The sequence below is a fragment of the Sinocyclocheilus rhinocerous genome, unplaced genomic scaffold (genome assembly GCF_001515625.1).
Source record: "Sinocyclocheilus rhinocerous isolate Xijiao unplaced genomic scaffold, SAMN03320098_v1.1 scaffold797, whole genome shotgun sequence".
In the NCBI taxonomy this organism is placed as follows: Eukaryota; Metazoa; Chordata; class Actinopteri; order Cypriniformes; family Cyprinidae; genus Sinocyclocheilus; species Sinocyclocheilus rhinocerous.
In genome coordinates this window covers 204,655-229,796 of record NW_015632978.1, presented here as the reverse complement: position 1 = coordinate 229,796, position 25,142 = coordinate 204,655, and the positions used below count along the sequence as shown (strand labels likewise).

Genomic DNA, 25,142 nt, shown 5'->3' with positions numbered 1-25,142 from the left:
CATGACATGATGTTGTAGGAACAAAAAAGGCGGAACTCAACTGCGAGAGCGGTGTAATTTCAATGCCCCGCTTATTAATAGCGCCTCCCTGATGCCCGCAATTTATATACAGTATAATTACCCAACAATATAATTGCGAGAGAAAGCATTGAAATATATTTTCCTCCCATCTCGTATTTATTCCCTTTAGGGGTTCCGTATTACACGTCATTTTCTTTCGGAACACGGGACGCGGGGGAGGGGGGGTATGGGGATTGCGATGCCTGCTCATTTACCACATAAACAGAGTAAGGGGAGATGACTGAGGACGATGGCGAATTATTTGCAGATCCTGAGCACCACTGACAAACATCTAATCTTGTAAATGTGTGCTACTGCCGCTCCATAGTATAAACAGAGTGATCGCGAATCTCGAAAGTGAAAGTGAAACTAAAAAGCGATCGTGTATTCAAAAGCCGTTTCAATGCCAGGCATAATAGCGGCTCACTGATGCCAATTTATATACAGTATAATTGCCCAATGATATAACTGCGAGAGAAAATACTGAAATATATTTTCCTCCCATCTCGTATTTATTCCCTTTAGGGGTTCCGTATTACACGTCATTTTCTTTCGGAACACGGGACGCGGGGGAGGGGGGGTATGGGGATTGCGATGCCTGCTCATCATCGTGATGTCTATCAGCCATTGGCGATGGACGATGGCATCGTCTATCGGCCCAACCCTAGTTGTTCATCTTCGGAACACAAATTAAGATATTTTTGATGAAATCCGAGAGCTTTCTGACCCTGCATAGTCGTGAACACGCATCAAAGGCTGACACAGAAGAGAAGAAATTGTTGAATAAAGCCATTATTTTTGTTTTCTTAGCACACAAAAAGTATTCTTGTTGCTTCATAAAATTACGGTTGAACCACTGATGCCACATGGACTATTACAATAATGTCCTTACCACTATTAATTTAAGCGTGGTAGTTACGTTGCTGTCTATGGAGGGTCAGAAAGCTCTCGGATTTCATCAAAAATATATTAATTTGTGTTCTGAAGATGAATGAAGGTCTTATGGGTTTGGAACGACATGAGGGTGAGTAATTAATGACAGAATTTCCATTTTTGGGTGAACTATCCCTTAAAATGTAATTTTGTTAAAAACAATTGTGAGAAAATCGTATCGTGCAACCAGTATTCTGAATCGTATAGCATTGTGAGTTGAGTGAATTGTAACATCCCTAATCCTTCTGTTTAATTTAAAGTCTTTTAAAGCTTTTTCCAAAATGGCTTCAACATTTACAATTTGTCTTGTCCAATTCTGTTCAATTCTGACCATTATTTTCTTTTGAATTTAAGGTAATTTAAATTCTACTTTCCTACATTCAAAATTGATTGCTACCTAAATTAAAATGAATTTCATTGTCAGTAACTGAATTGGAATTTAAAAGGCTTTTTCAATTCAATTCTTTATGTTACACAACCCTGTCAAGTCCCACTTCATTCTCTGCAGGTTTTGATCTCAGCTCTGTTCTGACGTAGTCCAGCCGAGCGTGTGATCAGGGATACCCTGAGTCATGAGTCAGGAACATCTGGGTGCCTTCAGTGTGCCTTATATCCAGCATTTTCGTTTGCTTCCGTGACTTGGCTTCTTAGGTTCACATGCCCTACTGGTCTGTCTGCGAGAGCACCTGGCGCCATTCCACACCTTTGAAAGCCATCGGCCTGGCATTTTCCAGCCATTAGAGCAGGGAGTCCTCTTTGTAAATCTCCTTTGTGGATTTATCAAAGTGTCTCCATAGAGTGCTCGCCCCCTACGCTCCAGCAAATTAGAATTAATGACACTGATCAATATAGAAGAAATACTGGTTACAGACAGGTGTGCGTTTTTCCATTTGCAGTGTCATTAGCACAAACATTGATGTAGCAATCGAAGGATTCGCTCATCTTGTTCCCTAAAGAGTCAGATGCATTAACTTCAGCGCAAGTTATTCGTACTGGGAGGGAATTACGCCGTGGTGAAAGGAGACACTGCAGCATCACAAGATGAAGCCTGTGTTTTCCCTACTGCAGATGTTAATAGAATTCTAATGAAGCAGTGCATTGGTTGTAATGGGCTATTTGGCTGCTATGCTAAGCAGTGGATGTTGGAAAAGGACACAGGACAAGTTTAGAAGAAAAAAAAAGGTTCATTACTGCGACATGGAATTGCAAACTTTATGCAATCTCCTTTCCATTATGGTCACATCAGATATATTATAGTTATAATTTTAATTTGTTTAGTTTAGTAATTTGTCCTTTCAATTGAGTGTAGTTTTTGTTATTTTTTATTTTATTTTTGTTTGTTTTCGAATTGTTTAATTTATGTCGTTTTTGTTGTAGTATGTTAAGTTGTTGCGTTAACTGGTATCATTTAAAGCATTTAATGCCATGAAATATTTGGCTGCTATGCAGTGGCATTTTCTTGTTTTATGCAGGTGTGTTGTAACAAACTCTAGTTTTATAAGATACCATTTATAAACCTCTAAAATTAATTTGTGGCCATTTTATTATTAGTTTTTTATTAGTTGGGTTCTGGGTCATGGAAATATGTATCTTAAAGTTAATTTCATTAGTAATATTCATTTTTATTTACATTTTATTACTTTTATTATTTTTATTCAAAGATGTTTTCAAATAGTTTTTAAGCTACAAGTTTTCGTTAACCATAACTAGGGCCCTATGAAATCGGTTTTATTTTTTCCCAAATTCCATTTCTGTTGTAATTTTTCTAGACTCTGTTTTTATAGTTAAATTTAAATTTTGTTAATCAAAAAGCGTGTCTAATTAATTTCAATCATCAAACTTTCAATATTAAACGGCATTTTACATTACATTTTTAAGGCCCTATGAAATGTTTTATTTTATTTTTTCTCAAATTCAGTTTGACTTTTTATCAAACTCTGTTTCCATTAATTTTCTGGATTCCCTTTTAATGGTTGCGTTAAATTTTAATAATCAAAAGCATCTCTAATTTTTTTTTAAATGATTTTAACTTTAGGTTTCTGTTTGTATATGATATGATGATAATTTTTTTTCAAACAAGAAACAGTAAAATGCTCATGTTTATGTGTTCATATACTCATATACAGGCAGCAGCATGCTTCAGTATGTGTGTAGTAAATAGTGTTTTGCAGCTTAATATTCACATACTTATCCAAGCAAAATTTGTCAAATTCCGTGACATTCCGCGTTATACAGTAAATAGTTTTTATGACTGGATTCCGCGTTTCCGTCCGTGTTTTCTGCATCACGGAAATCATAACACACAGCAATACTGTATCCATTTGGCATTTTAAAGCTGGAAATATTCACCGACCATAGTGTTCAGCTAATGCTTCTGTGGTAAGCTGACAAAGTTAATTCTCTTATAGTCCAGATAAAGAGCAAAGACTGCGCTTTGCACCTTGTGGTGTTTACTGTCAGGCTTCAGGGGCGAGGCAAATGCCATTCATGGCCTTCAACGCTTAAAGCCATGCATTCAAAGGTTGAACAGGCCTCTGGGGGGTGAAGTTAACATCTCAATTAGCTATGGTGCGTCACGTTCTACTTCATTTTCGTGGCTCTGGGCTATGGCATCGGCTCACCGCGACCAGCAATGCTCTTGTGCTGCGCTTATGTTGAACACGTGTGAGGCTCTTCTGTTAGCCACACATATACGCTATTCTTGCGCCAATCTAATAAGGTTAAAGAGGCATGAGATTGCTAGTGCTTAGCTTGATATACTGTGATGTAACAATGCATTAAGCTCCTCAGCTAACTGTGACATGGCCTGTCATGAGAACAGGTCACAGTCGCTTGAGCAACTTAATGTTTTAAAAATCCAGGTTACTGTGCACCACTTGATATGCATAATACTGTTCCTGAAACGTATATAATTGGTTCTTTTTCATTACTAAAGTGGCAGCTATAGCCAGGGAAATTAAACTTTTGAATTTTTTAAGTGTATTTTTTTTATTTATTTTATCTTTAGTTTCTTATTTCAGTTTAGATTTTGCAATTTTTTTACTCAATTGCTTAGTTTTAGTTTTTCTTCAACAAAATTCTGCTCCTGTCCCCCTGCTTTTGGCATCATTGCAGTCTGAACCACTTACCATACAGCATAAATTAATTTTTTGTTATTTTTTTCTTTTCTTATTCATTTTTATTTTATCTGTACAGCATACAGCATTAATTTAAACTTTTTTTTTTCTTATAAATTTTTGATTTTATATTTCTTTTAAAATGTAAGGTTAAAGTTTAAAAATACTTGTATGTTTGTACCTACTTAGTATTTGTACTAGGGGTGTCCCCGACTAAGGATTTTCATAGTCGAATCGGAATTTTCGAATCTTGCCGATAGTCGAATCATATGTTTTGGGGGCGGGGCAAAATACATTACCAAGAGTCAAGTCAGACATTCGACAGTCATAATTACGTTAACACACAGGAAAAATGTGTAACGGATGCCTCGCAGATACAAACGGGGTAAATAATGTTTCATGTTTTGATTAAAAGATAGTTAACATTAAACGTCAGCGAAACCCTAAGAATTCACAAAATTTTTTTTACAATAGTGCTCTCATTATAAAGTTATGTATATGACAGTAGTTATTATTGTTCTGCATTTTTGTTTTGAGTTGCACGTGCTGAAGATGACCAGTTGAATGAAGCAGCAGGTTTTTAATCAATGGGATTTATCTCATCATTTAACTCATATAGAATACGCTTCGTTATTTATACAACATAACGTTAATATTACGACTTGTAGGCTATCTGCACAAAATGCCCATGAACGTGTCTGCGTGACTCTGAATGAACTCCTTTTGTGGACACGTTCTTCACGCAACAACGTGCAGGAATACAGCAACTAAACTCTAAAAATTCACAGCGTTTTATTATAATAGTGTTCTCATTATAATTATGTATATGACAGTCCCAGTCATAGTTATTAATATTCTGCATTGTTGTTGTTCAGCTCACGCTGAAGAGATAATCACCGTAGTACTACAATGAAGCACTTTACTGCAGCGCAACTCAACCAAATGCATCTTATACGAGATAAGTAATATATACATGGTATTTATAAACCGGCTGAAATGTTTTGAAATCACTTGTATCCTACCTGATCGAAAAAATCCAGTCTTTCACTCTGCCTGTGTCAATTTTAGTCATGCTAAAGATTTAAATCTCTGCCGCCAAGATGCTCCTCTGTCGGTCACGGATTATGGAAAGTGAAACTTAAATCTAAAGGGGTGGTTGGATTTATTCACGCACGTTAAAATATTTATTTGAAGCTTCTTTTCAGATTCTTATTTACAGCATTATTTTAATAGGCTGTATATTAACTTGAGAAAACCAGTAGTTCTATGTGAAATCAGACATTTGAGCACCCCCATATAGCCTGGCATGATCATAACACCTCGCGAATATTCGACTGTGATATTGGTAGTCGAATAAGGCTCCTCCTATCGAATCTTCGACTATTCGGGGTCACCCCTAATTTGTACTTTTGGTATTTGTACTCTTCTGAAAAGTAAATGCTGTTTAAGAAAAATTAATTTTTTTTATATTTTATATTAAAAGTATATTTGTTACTTCACATATTTATAGTTTATTTAGTTTAAGTATTTGTTTTAATTTTAGTAAGTTGGTGTGTTAATTGATATCATATAAATAGCTGGGTTAAATTTCTTCACAATATATTCTGTCCCCCAAAAATGTAAATATATATATTTTTATTTTGTTAATCTTGGAATTAAAAAAAAAAAATTCCGTATTTTTTCATTTTTCATTTTATTTTTTACAGTTAAATTAGTTTTATTTTTATTTTAGTTAAAGATGTTTTATTGACTATAACCCAGTGTCTTTTTTACATAATAAAACATGCATTTGCCTTTAGAGATTTTACTGGAAACTGGATTTAAACACAAAAGTAAATGCTGTTTAATAAATTTTTCAAATTTCATTCTAAAAGTATATTTGTTTCTTCAGATATTTATAGTTTATTTAGTTTTAGTATTTGTTTTTAGTAATTTTAGTAAGTTAGTGTGTTAAAATAGCTGTGTTAGATTTCTTTATAATATATTCTGTCCCCAAAATTTTTTATTGTTATTTAAAAAAAATGTTATGTTAGTTTTGGAGTCATAAAATGTATTTTATTTTCAGTTTTTATTTTATTTTAAATGTATTTATTTATTTGTTAAATTATTTTAATTTTAATTTAGTAGCACTAACTATAGCCCAATAGACTTGTGCCGGTATTCGGTAATGCGATATTCTTATTGTAAAGTGATACCTATTGGTCTTTATAGTTCTTTTGCACTTTAATCTGTGTAAAACTTTATAAATTTTTCTGTATTGCTTTATTGCATTTAAATGTTCAGTTATTTTTGTTATAAGAAAAAAGTTATTAAACCTGTTATACTGTATTATGACAGCACTTTTTTTTAAACTAAATTTCAATACCGTGATAATACCGTATACCGTGATTAAAAGCATTAGCAATTAATCGCAAACATGAAAATTTGATACCGGCATATCCCTATAGCCCAATGTCTTTTTTTCCCATAATAAAACATGTATTTGCTTCCACAGAGATTTTATCGGAAACTGCATTTAAACACCCGCAGGAAGTGGCACATTTCCCATGTGCTCCATCGTCAGACCACAGGTGTAAGAGGTTATTTGATAGCACCGTTTAGGGACACGCTGCTGAGCTGACCTTGAATGTCTCCACTCACCCAGATGAAGTGAAAACCGAGAAAGAAGCATCCCGATCGAACGTATTGCTTTTGCCCTTGACATGCAGAGGCTGGCCAGCTCGATTCCCTGTCCTCCCTCAGAGGAAAAACTCCACTAAACTATCTGACAGTTCACCAGTAACCTGACAATATCTGGCTTTAAGCAGGCAACCCAGTACCTCAGGCCTTCCGCTCACTCACCTCCATTAATCATCAATTAAGCAACAGCTTTCATTTTTTTAACACACCACCTTGTCCAGTTACAACCCCACACCGATGTCCCCTGCTTACGGTCACTTCCGTGGTTGTGTGTTACTGTCATGAACCCTGTCGACAGACCTTGTCAGTGCTGCCTTTAACTTGACTCCATCCTTACTGTCAGTCTCTCTACCTCAACCAGGGTTTGAATTTCCTGAAAGCTAGAATTCATTCTCGGCGGCTCTCTTGAATGTGCAGCGTTGTGTATTTGCCAGCTTTAAGACTTGCACGGCTTTTCGTCAAACCTGCTGATGATTGCACTCGAGGTGCTCGTAAATGTTGTGGCGTGCGAGGCGAGAGCCGTTCGAAATGCTTACCTCCAAACGCAAGCACTCTGTATTCACTCAGCAGACACTTATGGCCCCCTGATAGAGATCATCTTTATTCATGGATGTTCATGGAGGCATTACTGGGGAAAACATGGTTAAAAAGCACAGGCCGGAGTGATAGAATGTTTGCCGTCTCTAAAATTGCACCTTTTTCCTCTCTCTTTCTCTCAGATGTATCCGGAGGAGGTGCGGTGGCCCATGGTGCTCAGGGTGAACGGGGAGGTTTGAGTTCTGTGCTGAGGGACTTGGTAAAACCTGGAGACGAGAACCTGCGTGAGATGAACAAAAAGCTGCAGAACATGCTGGAAGAGCAACTGACAAAGAACATGCACCTACAGAAGGTAAAGAGAGGGAAGGCCAGCCGTTTGGGGTGGGAAAGACAGGCTTTTATGATCAAGGTCAGTTTAGGTTGGATATAAAACCTTCTTTTGAAAGGCGATTTGAGGCCCACACCGAATCTGTGCCTATAGACCTACAAGAAAGCTCAGTAGATATCAGAATGTGTACATTACAGCAAAATAAAAACAAAATCTGCTCCTGTCTCGCTATATATTTTTTAAAGTTTTCGTTATCATTGCAGGGCTTCCAAGACAGCACTCTTGTCATTTGTAAAACTTGTAAAATTTTTCACTTGTAATATTTCTCCTTTTTATATTCTTTATGTTCTGCAATTAAGTTATACAACATTTTATTTTATTTTATTATTTGTTCATTTTATTTATTTGGTTTTGTTTTTATTTCTTTTTTCATTTAATAATTTTATTTTATAGACCTTTATATTTCTTTTGAAATGTAAGGTTAAAGTTGAATGTAAATATATAAAATATATAAAATAAGACTAGAATAATATAGTCTCTTATGCTCACCAAGGCTGCATTTATTCAATAAAAATACAGTAAAAAATGGCAATATTGTGAAATATTATTACAATATAAAGGAATTATTTTCCATTTTAATATTTTAAAATGTAATTTCTCTCACTTTTATTTATTTTATTTTTATTTTTTATTTTTTGCAATTAAGTCAGCCTGAACCACTTAACATGCAGTGTCCATTTAAAGTTTTAAAATTATTTTATTTTATTGTTTTATAGTCTTTCTTTTCAAATTTAAGGTTAAAGTTGAAAATATTTGTATATTTGTACCTACTTGCTGTTCTCACTTTTTGTATCTGCAATTTTAAAAAGCAAATGCTGTTTAAGCAAAGATCAAATTTAAATACTTTGTTGCAATACTCCTTTTTACACATTCTGCAGAATTCTACACAAAGTGCAAGTGCAAAAAAAGTGCAGATTTCAAGTGGGTTCTATTAGCAATGGCCAAGTTCCTTGGCATATCTTTAATTCGAAAAAAAGTGAGACTTGCATTTGATGCTTCATGGGGAATAAAGAGCTGAACTGTGTTGAGCAATGACTCATTCAGGTGAGTAGAGGTGAAGTGACCATGAGTTTTCCACCTGCTAGAGAAAAGGTGACTGCAGTCGCTCTGACAGCGTGATTGGCAGACTGTGTGATCACACGTTTGTGTGTGTGTGTGTGTGTGTGTGTGTGTGTAGGTGGCTTGCTGTCATACGGTCCTGAGACTCCACTGAGAGGTCTTATTCATCAGCAAGCAGAGGGTGGGCGTGTTGTTAATGCTAAAACGTTTCTAGGAGCAGGAATAGAAAGTGCACGTCAGGCAGCCTACAGGGTGATGCGTTTGATGGGATTACACCATCACACAGATTGACTAATGACAATTAACCTCTCACACCCCTCTTGATATTTCCAGAGCCGCACATCGTTAAGGGCTGGTTTGTTCCTGTAGTGAAGCCATATGTTGGTTTGTTTGAATTATATTAAAAACTAATATGTGCTGTAATATTATAGTCTCTTATGCTCACCAAGCTGCATTTATTTGATTAAAAAAACACAGTAAAAACAGTCATACTGTGAAATATTATTAATAATTTTCTATTTGAATACATTTTAAAATATAATTATTCCTGTGGTGGCAAAGCTGAATTTTCAGCATCATTACTTCAGTCTTCAGTATCATAATACTTCAGAAATCATTGTGATGATTTGCTGATGAATTATTATTAATTATTATTACTGCTAATTAATAATGCTTCTTATTATGATCAATACTACTTAATATTTTTTGTAGAAACTGATACTTTTTTTTCAGAATTTTCAGAACAACATTTATTTGAAATAGACATCTTTTATAACATTATAAATGTCTTTACTGTCACTTTTGACCAATTTATTGCATTAACAAAGAAATAATAATAATCAGCATGTTAGAATTATTTTTTTTGAAGTATCATATGACACTGAAAACTAAAGAAATGTCTGCTGAAAATTCAGCTTTGCCATCTTTGGATAAAAGCGTCTGCTAAAATGCATACATGTATTGTATATATCACAATGTGCTTATTTTTGGCTGGAAACTAAACCCAAAAATGTCTTAAAGATTACATAAACAATATAGTAAAGTCTATTTTTGTATAATCCAGTGATTTAAATAAATAACAAATGAAAGGGACTTCGTTTTATTCTTCTCTGTTTAAATGGAACTGGATGGATACAAACCAGAAGACTATTCATATCAAATGAATGTCTGGAATCGGTGCAAAAACAGCGGCTTCACGTTATGTAAGTCTTGAGTTAAAAACAAAAGACTCGCAACAGTAATACATTATACATTTGATTGGATGAGCCACGTTCAGAGATGTTATATGCACACCTGCCACTTCACATTCGTTACATTCTTTATTAATGCACCAATGTGTGATGCATGGTGCTCTGTTTTGTGAATCCGAATAAAATCCTTACTGAGGGGGCGTTTGGGCCGATGTGCGGCCCGGAGACAGTCTGGATGTTGGAGGACCGCATCTTGTGTCTCTCTGTGTGTGTGTGTGTGTGTGTGTGTGTTGGTGCCCAGGGGGAGTTGTAGGTTACAAAAACACCCTGCCGTAACCTTGGCAGAGACAAACGATGCAAACTAAGACCAAGATGGAGTGACGATCCCTCTGCAAAGCTTGGCCATAACTAAGAACAGAAAGTTTCCTGCAACACAAACCTTTCTAAATCGATTCACAAACATCTTGGGAAGCTTATGAAGGATGTAGTCTGGTCAACCTTAGCACTGGTTATGTTTGCAGTTTGACGCTTAAAAATGGATAGTTCCAGCTTTATAATCAGTTTGGTTGAAGCTGTAATATGCACCCACCTGTAAGCACTCAAACTCAGCTCTAGTTGGAAGAGGAATAGTTTTATTTGATTATTATCATTACTAAATGTAGTTATTTCATAGTGGTGCTTCATAGCTAAAAGCCTTAACAATATATATCATGATGATAATTGAATTTTTAGCCATCTTCATGCTTTGGATTACATGCACTTAACAGTAAACGTGTTGAATGCTGCAGCTTGTCTTGTTGTGGATGGTGTTCGATACAGAAACGCAGTGGAAAACGATCCTGCAGGCTACTGCAGCAGTGAGCGTCCGTGATGCGTCTAGCTCGTTAACAGCCGATTAAGCATTCGTTTTTCCTGCAGACAAGATGAGAAAAATGTGGAGATGCTTAAAATCCAATGAGCACGATCTACAGCATTCTACAAAGCTTCCTGTTTTTCTCTCTGTATATGTCCGTCTCTCTGTCTCTCATAGTGCTCATCACACCATCAAAACCCTTGTAAAGTGCTTTTGAAGTTTATATCACACTGATGCCACTTTACAAGTCAAAGACAAATGACACCAAGATACATTTGTCCCCAGGTTTCAGTTGCATAAACATAGCCCCTTTTAAGACTATGTCTTATGAGCTAGTTTGATTAAATTAGCAGTTAGCTAAGAGGTAATCAGTCTTATTTTTCGGATTCAAATTGGGCCAATCAACCTTTTTGACTTTAAAAAGTTATGAGCAGTATTGAGGAAAACAAGTTAGATGACCAACTTTTAAGACTAGTCTTAGTTTATGCAACCAGCCTGATAATTTTAAAAGGCTGAAAGTCATGATATAAGTGAGTGACATTATAAAACGGATAGTTCCGATCCTTGATTCTGATTGGTTGAGCCGCGTTCGAAGCTGTTGTAAATTACTCTACAAACATACACCTTTGTTTACTTTGTGTGTTGCTTGGCAACCACTTTGTTGCAACCACAACTGTTTCTGAGGAACTACATTGTTTGGTGGAAGAATACTGTTTTTATTAATATCATTACACTTTATTTGCTCTGTTTTATTTTGTGAAACCTAACTACGTATTTGGAATAACCGTTTTATAAAAGCAATAAGCCCCGTGAAGCTGTGGTTTACAGTGAATTTATAACAGCTAAGGGGGTTACCGCCCCTTAGCTGTTATAAATTCACTGTAAACCACGGCTTCTTGGGGCTTATTGCTTTATTACACCCCAAAAAACTAAAGAAAATAAAGCATGTTTTTTGAAACATTTTTTTAAAATAAACATTTTCATGACAGTTATTTACCCAACCACAGCCCAGTTTTAATTTTTATTGCCTCATTTTCATTTTATTAGACTTCTAAAAATAATTTTCAATAAACTCAGTGATTATTATCATTAGGTTGTCATTACTGTAATACAGTATTTTTACAGTAACAAAATCTGCTTTTACTATTTTTTTTGCCAATTGCCATTAATATATTAATAATTATAATATATTCTCAATTTTTATTATCATTAGATTGTCATTGCCAAAATACAGTATTTTTACAGCAATACAGTTTTTACAATTTAAGTTTTTATTTAAATTTACATAAAGCAGTGCAACATGCTACTATGATGTATAAATATTTTTCATTTAAATTAGTCATTTTTCATTTTTTTTCAGTATTGTAATGAGAATTGGGGAGGATGTGCATAATTTCAGTTAAAAATAATTCAAACAAAAGTTTTATTTTAAACTAAATATACTGTATAATTTTAGATGTATTATACTTTATATAACTGAGATATATTTTTAATAATGTTATTAAAAATTTGGCACACTTTTGCAGAGCAAACTATCAATGGGGAAGCCATAACTACAGACCAAAATGGCCATTGTCTACTGTTGTGGACTTTGGACGTCTTTTTCTAATCCAGCGAGCAACCACCTCATGAATATTTACTGGCAGTTGGGGCCACCATTCCAGAAACAAACAGCCCACTTAATATTTGATGGCTTTTTTGCTTTAGAGTGAGCACACGGTGCATGCAACGCTGCCTCTGCTGTTGTGTGTGTGAGCGTGTGTTTGTTTGTGAGAGAATGAGAGTATAATACCATGTGAGATTGCAGCTGAACTCGGGCCTGACTGCCTAATGTCCTTCGTACCCACATATTCGGCAGGATATTCTGGGTTGCTTTCAACTATGTGTAAAGCTCAGCAGGAGGAAGGAACTGTAAATAAACATTTACAGTATGCAACTACCACATATTTTCAATAGTGTACTCTTCATTAGAATCATGTTTAAATTCTTGGTTTGTCTTGCAGGATCTGGAAGTTTTGTCTCAGGAGATCGTGTGTTTGAGTAAAGACGCCACCCCTGCGGAAAACTCCAAAGCCACGGGATAAAACTGGACGCCGTCCACCTGATGATTCAGTACCCTGCTCTTTCTCTTTCTCTCATCTTTTCACGGCTACCAGGAGGAAACTACATCCATCAACATCGTACAAAGACCTCCAGCAATCTCAGATGTACCAGGAGCACAGAGGGTCAAAACAGATCAAGTCCATCTGTGATTTACATACTACTGAATGTAACGTAACACTTTATATGTTTGTTTGTCTGGGACGGGAAAGTACTGTTAGAAAAGGGTCCGTCGAGCAAACCCTGGCGGCTTGACATCCGTGAGTGCTCGGGACAGTGGCATGGGGTCGGTGGTCCAAACAGGACCGTTCTACCCACCACTAATTCCCCCGTTCAGGAAAGCGTGTGTCTAACATTGGCGTCCTCAAACTGCTCTCATTGTTGTATTGCCTGTTTTGTATATTTGATTCGCTAAAGACACTTACTGTATGTGTATATGGGGCGTATTTATTCGTGCCAGAAAATCCAAATATCATCATGTCTACATCTTTACAGTATGCTGCTCGTATCTGAAAGAAACTGGCTAAAATCTCAAGTTCTGCACTTCGTTATATTTTTTTTAAAAATTCAGGAAGTTTTCCAGTGAGAGCGAGAGAGCGTGCATTTAATTGCTGCGATAATTATCGGAGCATTTTTGTGGGGCGCTCAAAATGTTCCCGTGAAGGAGAGCAGCTCCCTGGACTCCCCTCGTTAAGCAGCAATCTCTCCGCAGCTTAACGACTCAATTTGACACCTCTCTGTCTGTCTCGGAACTGACGGCGCTGTTGGGGAACGGACCAATTTCTCCCAGCGCACACTTGACTCCCATGAGAATCTAGCCGCCTGTTTTAGTGTGTAACACCAGTTTGTTTTGTGCACGTCAACGCCCTATCGTTTTTTTCTGAATGTTGCGACATGATTCTGCTTTTATGCATTCCGTTTTTGCGAACATTTTAAGATCTGATGCACACAGAAATATTTTATTTGGAGAGTGTAACGTTAATTTAATCGTTGGTCCTCAAACTCCATGTTTTGGTTCCATTGTGTCTTGATTTTTCCAATCGTTTACCAACGAACTACAGCTCTTAATCAGAAAAGACGCCATTTCATTTAACGCAAATGAAAGCTCATCATTGAGTTGGTGAAATATCAGCCTCTTTTTCATTCATGTCAAATTGAATATGGCACATGCTCCATTGATCATTTTAGGTGCAATGAATATTGACCAATTATTTGCTTAGTTCGTTCTGATTGCACAACAGAACATAGTAGATTGAACATTTCATGTGACATTATGGATTTAGTGTCTACCTTATTCCTCAACGGTTCTGTATTAATTTAGAGATATATATGTATATTCACCTTGGCAAAATAATGTTTTATGATTTGTGAGATGTGAACGATTTGCAGATCTTTTCAATGCTTTAAGCTTTATTACGACAACGGTTCATTTCCATGTTCTTGGCACATGAGCGTGACGTTCGTGCATGGTGCGTTAAATGCCTGTCAAATCCCTGTCTCTGGCTTCTTAAGGAAATCCTGACGGTATGCTATTCCATATTCCTTTCGTTTATACCATACAGTAGGAAAATTCAGAAGAAATTCTTTCATTTCCACAATTGAGGAAACTGACAGATCGATTCACTTGGATGATTGCACTCAAAAGAATAAAGGATGTTTGCCTTTGAAGCTCAGAGGCGTTTAATTTTTTTGCCTTTTACTCTTCTAATCTAATATCTGGCAAACAAGCTCTTCTTTAATTAAGATCATCTTTTAATCATCACTAACTACATGTAAGCAGATTCTATTGTTAAAGGGGTCATATGATGCTATTTTAAAGATCATTATTTGGTGTATTTGGTGTAACAGAATATGTTGACATGCTTTAATGTTCAAATAACACATTATTTTTCAAATACTGTACATTATTGTAGGCCCTCTATGCCCCGCCTCTCTCAAACGCTTCGTTTTCAACAAAGCCCCCTCCTTTGACAAGCGCAGTCTGCTCTGATTGGCCAGCTGACCCAGTGCATTGTGATTGGCCGAACACCACAAGCACGCTTCGGAAATGTAACGCCCCTTACCATAATCGCTTCAGCGGTCAAAGTAAATATCAAGACAGTTAATAATGTCCTTAGTTTTACCAAGTGTTCTTAATCTTTATAAGTTAGTAGTACTGTTCGGGTTTACAGTGTGGGGGCGTGTTAGAACGAGCCGTTTTAGGTAGGCGTGGCTGACTCTTAACTTTCATAAAGAATATCTCTTTGGATTTGAGACTTTAGTCTTTGCAACTTTACAGATCTTCTTTATGCACCAAGAGCTTGTAACACTCCAAAGAGAAAGGAAAACTTGAAATCGCATCATATGACCCCTTTAAGGTCCGATCTCCCACTACATCTCTACGGCTAATATTTATTTATGTGCATTTCATTGTCATGTTCAGACTTCCATAACTTGCAGTGATAATAAAGAATGGCTGGAAAAAAAACAGTGTCTGAGTGTCAGACTTTCTATGATTTGTTTACAATGTATATTTTATGCATTTGACAGATGCTTTTTATTGTATACTTTTTTTGTATCAGCACAGGTGTGCCGTGGGAGTCAAACCAATGACATGCTGTACCAGTTGAGCTAGAGGAACCACAATTCGTACATCACAAAGGTTTTTCTTTCTTGAAATTTAGTGGTTTTATTTAAGAGTAGTGCATTACATTTGATTTTAAAATAAAGGTTCCAAGAGGGGGTTTTCACAGTGATGCCAGTGAAGAACATTTCAATGAGCAATTCTCAAAAGAACCATTTTTTTCTTTGTGTCATGAACATTATAATAATGTAAAGAACCTTTTGTGCAATCAAAAGATTCATTGGATGTTAAAGGATCTTAATGGAATCATCTATGCCAATAAAGAACCTTTATTTTTAAGAGTGTAGTTAATAGTACAGTGAAAAATGAAAATTCTGTTATTATTTACTCACTGTCATGTCCCAAACCAATATGACTCATTTTCATCTGTGGAACACAGACAAAAATATATAGAACGCTGCTTTTATTCAATGACAGTCAACAGCATCCAAAAACAACTTTGGACCCCATTGACTTTCATTGTATGGACAAACACCTCTTTTTTTATTTTATTTTTTACTATCCTGTTTTGTTTTCCACAGAAGTAAATCATACCGGTTTGGAACGATAAATGCTGGTTCCTCCCCAGGTCAGTGGGCTGTACAAACAAGTACCTCTTTTTCACTGAGTGTTTGTCTAATAGATTGGTTAATCTCTCCTCTGAGCACAAGCTGTGTTTACTGCACTATCAATGATGCCTGTAAGAACCGTGTAAACAAATGACACGAATCATTGAGCAGCGTTTAATTGGAGCCGTTCAAATAGTGCTGTCATCTTTGTCTTCGTCACTGTTCAGTGAGTGTGATCCCTAATCAACACTACATGCTGAAGGGCTCCACTGCTCTGCATTGGGTTTCATCCTTACAATGACCAAAGGCCTAATCAAATAGACAATCCAGGAAGACTTGAAAGGTTTTAAAATTGGGTTTCAGTTTATTATATTCTCATTTACAGAGGTAAACAACATTGCCACACCAGCCAATGGTGAGTAAATGGAGAAAATTTACTGGCCATAAATATTCATCACCTGTCATGAAACTTTTTATTTTATGGAAGCTTATCAAAGTAAGATTTTTTTTTAATTTGTCTTTAAAATAACTATAAAAATCTATAATTTTTAAAAAGTATAATCTATAAAATCTATAATCTATGAAAATATCTTTTTAGATTTTTAGAAAATATCTAAAATCTATAAAAAATAAAAATAAAAAATTGTAAATAGACTTCCACTATATTAAAAATATTTTCAAAATTAAAATATATATGTTTTTGTTCCTATAGAAAGTTAGAAGTTTTTTTTTTCCCATATATGCATTTTAAAATATTAAAGTAGCTTTATAAAAATATACTATTATAAAAATATAAAATATATTATATGATTCAATTTTTCAGTCAAAACAGTTGAACTGACTGTTTTGTTCAAAACTACTTTTGAACAGATCAATTTAGACTAACCACCAATTAAACTGGAGAGCAAATTATTATAATAAAATGAACAGCAGAATTTGACAAGATGTTTTTTGTTTGTTTGTTTGTTTTTTCTTAAATCTTTCGTAACACTTTACTTAAAGCCTTCATATATAATGCATTACGAAGGTATTCATAATCTATAATTTTTAAAAAGTATAATCTATAAAATCTATAATCTATGAAAATATCTTTTTAGATTTTTAGAAAATATCTAAAATCTATAAAAAATAAAAATAAAAAATTGTAAATAGACTTCCACTATATTAAAAATATTTTCAAAATTAAAATATATATGTTTTTGTTCCTATAGAAAGTTAGAAGTTTTTTTTTTCCCATATACGCATTTTAAAATATTAAAGTAGCTTTATAAAAATATACTATTATAAAAATATAAAATATATTATATGATTCAATTTTTCAGTCAAAACAGTTGAACTGACTGTTTTGTTCAAAACTACTTTTGAACAATCAATTTAGACTAACCACCAATTAAACTGGAGAGCAAATTATTATAATAAAATGAACAGCAGAATTTGACAATAAGATGTTTTTTGTTTGTTTGTTTGTTTTTTCTTAAATCTTTCGTAACACTTTACTTAAAGCCTTCATATATAATGCATTACGAAGGTATTCATAATATACATTGTAATAAATTATATCTCTTAATAAATAATTGTAACTAAAGTAAAAATGCATTATAATATTTGACAGTTTGTTTGCCATGTGTTTTAATGCATTAAAATTTTTAGAGATGTAGCGATGATGAATAGATAAGTACTATAATGTATTATGTCTATGGTTACCGTTATTTATGAGATCATACAATAAATTATAAGGTGCATTAAAAGTCATAACTAATGCATTAAGAATACTTTTATAATGCATTACATAAATATTTTACATTTTATATGTGGCTAAAAAGTAGATGTAATAAGTTTGCAAAGTTTCAGTGAATCTGTGAGTCATTTTCGAACTGGTTTGTTTAAATAAACCACTTCACATTGGGTGGTTATTTTGCTTCTATGTGGTGCATTAAAATTATTTAATGTACAGCTATCATTGGATTATCCCTTACGAAATCAATGCAAATGTGGTACAGCTCTTCCTCTGCCAAAAACAGTACTCTTCAACTCAATTATCAAGTGTTTATTTTATTTAATAGCATAAAATGCGATAAAAGTCAGGTCACTGAAACGCACACTCATGGGTACTACAGTAAACAAGGCATTCGTGGATTGACTGAAATCTAACCAATACCTAATAAAGAAAGGTATTATTCAGGATGGAAAAATGGTACGACTGAATCTTTCCAATGGTTGCTCATTAGTTTAAGTTGCAGATTTAATGTGGCCGAGGGGCTCTTCAGCATCTGAAGTGAAATGATTAAAGCATCGATTTGTAGTCAACACACCTACACCTCAGAACATAACACTACGTCACGGTTAAAACTCTCCTGTGAGCTCCAGCTTCTTGTGTCTTGGTCTACGTTTGGACTGTGTTATCATTACAGGTGACTAGGGATATTCTGCATTGATTGGAGCTGCTTTCACATAATTGTCTTTGCTTCTGGTTGTTGTTTGTGACTATGGAGGGTCGGGCAGCTGTAAATTCAAAGCCTTAGAAAGATCGAAATCACTGTTGTAACTCTGCTGTCTGCTTTTGTGTCTTTTGCTGCAGTAATTTAGCCGTGAAGCCTTGTATTGACATCGGAGTTGTAGAAATTGAACGCAAGGGTTGTCAGATGGAAAAGGTTGGAGAATTACTCCCAAGGGTGTTGGAGAAAATACCCGTTCCAATGCTCCCATGATGCCTTTGGTAAGTGGTTTTCCACTTCCAAGTCAATGAAAGAGACACTTCTTGTCTCTTCCTAATCCCTCCTTCTACTGAGGGTCAGTTTGAATTTTAAATGGCTTGAAACCAGTTTTAGGGGTAACGCATTCAAAGTAACACGAGTTATGTAATCAGATTACTTTTTTCCAAGTAACTTGTAATGTTATGCATTACTTTTTTAATTTACAAGAAAATATCTGAGTTACTTTTTCAAATAAGTAATGCCAGATAATGTGTTTTGACTGACAGCTCTCTTGTGCCCATATTGAGAGAAATCAGGAGTAAGTGCAGAGGCATTGTGTGCGCTGTCTAAACATGTTAGTTCTAGCATTTACTCATCTCATCTGCACAAAAACAGATTTAGTATTCCTCAAAATGAAATGCAAACTTAGAATATAGCAACACAAATAATGGTTGCTCATTAGTTTAAGTTGCAGATTTAATGTGGCCGAGGGGCTCTTCAGCATCTGAAGTGAAATGATTAAAGCATCGATTTGTAATCAACACACCTACACCTCAGAATATAACATGGTTAATATCATGGTTGAAGCTCTCCTGTGAGCTCCAGCTTCTTGTGTAGGTCTACATTTGACTGGTTTATCATTACAGGTGACAAGGGATATTCTGCATTGATTAGAGCTGCTTTCACGTAATTGTCTTTGCTTCTGGTTATTGTTTGTGACTATTGAGGGTCGGGCAGCTGTAAATTCAAAGCCTTAGAAAGATCGAAATCACTGTTGTAACTCTGCTGTCTGCTTTTGTGTCTTTTGCTGCAGTAATTTAGCCGTGAAGCCTTGTATTGACATCGGAGTTGTAGAAATTGAACGCAAGGGTTGTCAGATGGAAAAGGTTGGAGAATTACTCCCAAGGGTGTTGGAGAAAATACCCGTTCCAATGCTCCCATGATGCCTTTGGTAAGTGGTTTTCCACTTCCAAGTCAATGAAAGAGACACTTCTTGTCTCTTCCTAATCCCTCCTTCTACTGAGGGTCAGTTTGAATTTTAAATGGCTTGAAACCAGTTTTAGGGGTAACGCATTCAAAGTAACACGAGTTATGTAATCAGATTACTTTTTTCCAAGTAACTTGTAATGTTATGCATTACTTTTTTAATTTACAAGAAAATATCTGAGTTACTTTTTCAAATAAGTAATGCCAGATAATGTGTTTTGACTGACAGCTCTCTTGTGCCCATATTGAGAGAAATCAGGAGTAAGTGCAGAGGCATTGTGTGCGCTGTCTAAACATGATGTTAGTTCTAGCATTTACTCATCTCATCTGCACAAAAACAGATTTAGTATTCCTCAAAATGAAATGCAAACTTAGAATATAGTAACACAAATATCATTTATGTATTTAAATTTTCCCATTTTATTAATCAATACCTTTGCTGCTGATGTTCACTGATCCAATTGAACCATACTGATATGAAAACGGGACTTTAGATAGACATGACATTTGTGTTTCTTTTTTTTCTTTTTCCTGAAAAGTATCGAATTCCTGCGTCCTATTCTTCATGCAGGCTTTTTCATTTCTTTTTTGGTGTGAAAGGGCTTTTACATTTGCTTAAAGGGGTCATTTGATGCTGCTAAAAAGAACATTAGTTTGTGTATTTGGTGTAATGAAATGAAATGAACAGCCGGCATTGTAGTCTACTCTCCCAGGATCAGGAAACGGTCCTCCATAAAATGTGCTGCACACATCTGAATATTTGGGTTGAAGTGTTCTGGAACAGTGTTGTAAATACAACTTAACCACTGATTTCTAGTTATGTCCATTTTTGGAAGACCAAACAAAGTAGTTTCGCTTTCACAACGAAAAACACAGCGGAAGGCCAACCAAAGTAGTTTCGCTTTCACAACGAAACACAGCGCCTTCATGAATAAAAGTTACGCCTTCTTTCTTTGCGTAAACATTTGGGCGGCGTTATGCAAATCTTCCCACATAGCGATGCAGATATGTGGGACGTGTTAGAACGAGCCGTTTTAGGTAGGTGTGGCTGACTCTTAACTTTCATAAAGAATATCTCTTTGGATTTGAGACTTTAGTCTTTGCAAATTTACAGATCTTCTTTATGCACCAAGAGCTTGTAACACTCCAAAGAGAAAGGAAAAATTGAAATCGCATCATATGACCCCTTTTTAAAATAGAACTTTTTATAGTAAAAACAAGCAAGCCCAGCCCAGATGAGAAAAAGTAACGTAACACATTACTTTCCATAAAAAGTAACTAAGTAATGCAATTAGTTACTTTTTTAGGGAGTAACTCAATATGGTAATGCATTACTTCCGAAAGTAACTTAACCCCAACACAGCTTGAAACACTGGTTAAACATTCCTTTCTTTCGAAAGATATGTTGTTGCTTAATCTTTTAAGCAACACCAAAAAAATGGTGAAAAAATGGACGTAACCTAGAGTTAATAAAGACGTAAAACCAAGGTTTCGAGTATCTAAATTGAAAAGAACAAAGGACAAATGAGGCTGTCAGAAATCGTTTTGCGTTCCTTGCAAGTTTCTGTTTCTATATTTGCATTTGAGGATATTGATCAGAGCATTCAATCTGTCCAGAAAGAGTTGTACTGTACTCCAGTGTTCTCCAAATATTTTGCCTGCGCATTTCCAGAGTTAGAAAGCAAACGGATCTCATTGCCTCCGTCCTCTAGAAAGGTTCTTGGTGTTGTTTTGCTCTGATGTATTTAAAACCCAGATGATATGACCCTGGATTGTGACCCTGCATTGGGGCTCAGTGTTGTTATCCTTGACAGGCTGAAGTAGGACAGAACATTAAAGATTAACTCGAGGTGAGGCGCATGAAATACTGAATATGAGCGCAAAACAGGGGCTAGTTACACGGATTACGTAAATATTGCGAAATGCTGCGGATCCCAGTTGCTTTGGTGTCTTGTAAGAGAATAGTTGGCCGGGACTGCACCAAAACACAAGAAATGGACATGCACACTTCACTGCCCCAGCAGATTTTTTCTTCTTTAAGAATTGACCCTTTGCCAGGAGTTTGATTGACAGGCGATCTGACCAATCATAATGGCGAATATGCCATTTTATCTGACAAACAAACCGGACAGGAGAGTAGATTAACGTTGGTGGGCTTGAACTTGACAAATAATGTGTATGGACATCTTTCCACGGTTGAAACAAGATACCTTCTGATGTTCATTCATATTTATTTCAGGCTATGACTAGTAAAGAGGAAGACATGATCGGTTCACGTGACGCTTGAACTGAGGCGCTACAGCGATATCACTTCTCGTTAAAGAGCCACAAAATGGTATTTATTGTTTGAATTTCTTAAAAAATGACAACATTTGGAAGCTGAGGCTTGTTTCATACCAGAAGTAACCTGCTCTGTCTTGTCTAAAATTAATCTAGCATGAAAATTAGCCACTTTGAAACCGATGAAATGTCTCTATGCACCTTTAAAATGGAGATTTTAACCTGTCCTAGAGATCTTGACTTGTTTTCAGCCTTTAAAATCATATACATTGACATAATCTGCTGAATTGATATTCAAATAATTATAATTTGAATTAGTTTTATTTCATTTTTCAAATTTAGTCCAAAAATTTAAATCACACAAATCATGATTTGTTTAGACATGTTTTTATTATAGTTAACCGAAAATAAAATGAAAACCATTAAAACATTTTTATTACTTAAAATAAGTGTTAACTGAAATAAAACAAAAAGGCATCATTTCTAATTTTAATTTTATTTAACTTAATGTACTAAAATAATTAACTAATCTATCTATCTATCTATCTATCTGTCTATCTGTCTATCTATCTATCTATCTATCTATCTATCTGTCTGTCTGTCTGTCTGTCTGTCTGTCTGTCAAAAACTGAAACTGACACAAAATGACAAAACGCAACAAAATTACTAAAATTTTAACTAAAATTTAAAATGAAAACGAAAAATAAAAATAGACACCGATTTTGACCGTTTTTGCTAACAATGTTGCAAACCTAATATAATATGAATAGAAAATAAAACCTCATGCAAAATTAAATTTTGCCTTCCAGAGTTGATGATCAATACTTTCTGAAGTTTAAGCACATTCTTTCATCAACCAATTGTTCAAAATATTTTTTTAAAGTTTCAGACCCTATTTTATGGAAAGTGCCGCAGTCCGTTTTTTTTTTGTTGTGCTCTATTGTAAATAAAGAACAACATCATTTATAAATTAGTTTCCCTCAAGCATACGATCATTGTGTTTGCTGTTTTTTGTTGATGTTGCTTTGTGATAGGAATAACGCATCTGTTTTCCCCAGTGTTCAAAAGACCCCTTGTGGACTCATTAAATTACTTTGCCTAAACATAAGGTTATGAATATGAAGTAAACCTAATGAGTGTGTTCGGTTAATGAAAAATGGACTTTTATAAAGAGAAGTTCTCACGTCTTTTTGGTGTGCGTTATTTTTTTCCTCTTTCCTCTTTCCTTTTTCTCCACCACTGGGAATGAAAGTGTCTTAAGGTGAACTCAAGTTTCAACAGAGTTCAGCTGGAGAAAGAAATCGACAAATTCAGATGTTAAGGCTAATTGAACTGACACTCCAACAACCTTTGAAATCAGTTTTTAATTAAAGGCAGCATGCTGAGGTGCCTGGTGTTAAACTTTCATAATTACACTGCCGCAGACACCGTCTCCATGTAAGATTTAGATAGCGACCTTCAATGCACCATCAACTAACTGCATCTCATTTCTCATTGCAGCCCAGTTCTTCACTGCTGCTTCACTCATTCAGAGCTTGTGAGTAATTCTTGATATTACTGGTTTTGATATGCTAACTCTTGCCAAGAACGTTTTACACATTTGTAGCTTTTTATTTTTTCCCTGAAGGCCACTTATAACCTCAGTCAAGGTTTTTGAGAGGATTTGGAGGCTGAAGATCATGTTTATTCTCTTGAGCTTCTCCATGTATGCCACTGGTAACATTTTGTTTCAAATCTATCATCATTTGTTGAAACTGCCTTAATTAACAGTATCCTAAAACAATGCCTAAATTGCTAGTTGCTTATTAGTTAACATTATTTCAATATTAAATATATATTATAAAATTATAATATAAAATTGCAGTATATATAATATAAATAATGTTATAATAATTTTGTATTATATAATTATCTTATTAGAATTCATATATTATACAATTTTTCTTTTCAAGTGGTATGTTTCTCTGAATGTTTTGATTCATGATATACATATCTTAAAATAAAGTAAAGTAACATTGTATATATAAAAGATTTTTTATATAATAATAATTATGAATGTGTATAATTTATACATAAAATAGATATAATTTTTTTCTTTCCAAGTTGTTCATGTTTTTCTGCATGTTTTGATTCACGTTTGTCATATTTTAATTCGTTTTTTTTTCTGCATTAAAAACAAGAATTTCTGTTTAGAAAGTAATTATGGTTATTTTGATTTAATGTTGCCTTTTAAAATGAAACTACTTAAATTATTGCTATCTGTTGATAAATTAACTTTAAATTCACCCTCTCATTCTCCAAGGCTTTTTTTTTTTGTCCTTTATTCTGAATGGACTTGGAGGGTTAGCTTTGTGTTGTGAATTTCAAAAACAAGAAGCAAAACCTTTTTTCATGATATGGCCCTTTAAAATAACCCCTGGCTGTGTACCTGCCTTAAAAAGAGCAGACTGACATATGGAGTGACTGTCTGACCAACACGAGCTTCACCAAATCTTTTCATCCGTATTTGATGATAAACAGCAGCAGCAGAGAACTGTACTGTAGTGCTGGCCGTTTGGAGACAGTTTCCATAAAGGAAACTCAGAGAATGAATGAAATGGCCTGCAGCGTATGCGTTTCCCCTCGTGTGGCGCAGGACTGATGTGCTTCTTTCTTGATTATGCTGCATGAGCTCAAATGTCCCTGACCGTCTCGCCCTCACACATGCTGCGCTGTTCCACTGCCCATGTGGCCACTCTAGGGTTAATATTTCATGACTGAGAGATTATTTTTAGATTTCTGCTGTGAGTAGGACATTTCCGCATATTAAAGTGACATGTGGCCACTGGCCAAGTATGGTTACCCATACTAGGAATTAGTGCTCTGCATTTATCCCATCCTACGTGCACACACACAGCAGTGAACACACACACTGTGAACACACACCCAGAGCAGTGGGCAGCCACCGGGGAGCAGTTGGGGGTTCGGTGCCTTGCTCAAGGGCACCTCAGTCGTGGTAGTGAAGGTGGAAGAGAGCGCTGTACATTCACTCCCCCCACCTACAATTCCTGCCGGACCTGAGACTCGAACTTGCAACCTTTGGGTTACGAGTCTGAC

At 35.2% G+C, this 25,142-nt stretch overlaps 1 protein-coding gene across 4 annotated transcripts in view; it reads left to right on the top strand.

Annotated features, from left to right (window-relative positions):
• Positions 1-14,385, top strand: part of LOC107743091 (GRIP1-associated protein 1-like) — a 60,710-nt gene extending 46,325 nt beyond the window's left edge. For all 4 annotated transcript variants that reach the window (XM_016556203.1, XM_016556202.1, XM_016556201.1 and 1 more), the window contains 2 exons: positions 7,508-7,677; positions 12,819-14,385. In XM_016556203.1, coding sequence (XP_016411689.1) covers positions 7,508-7,677; positions 12,819-12,899 — 251 coding nt within the window. In that variant the 3' untranslated portion in view covers positions 12,900-14,385. The remainder of the gene's footprint in view (positions 1-7,507; positions 7,678-12,818) is intronic.
• The last annotated feature ends 10,757 nt before the right edge of the window (positions 14,386-25,142 follow it).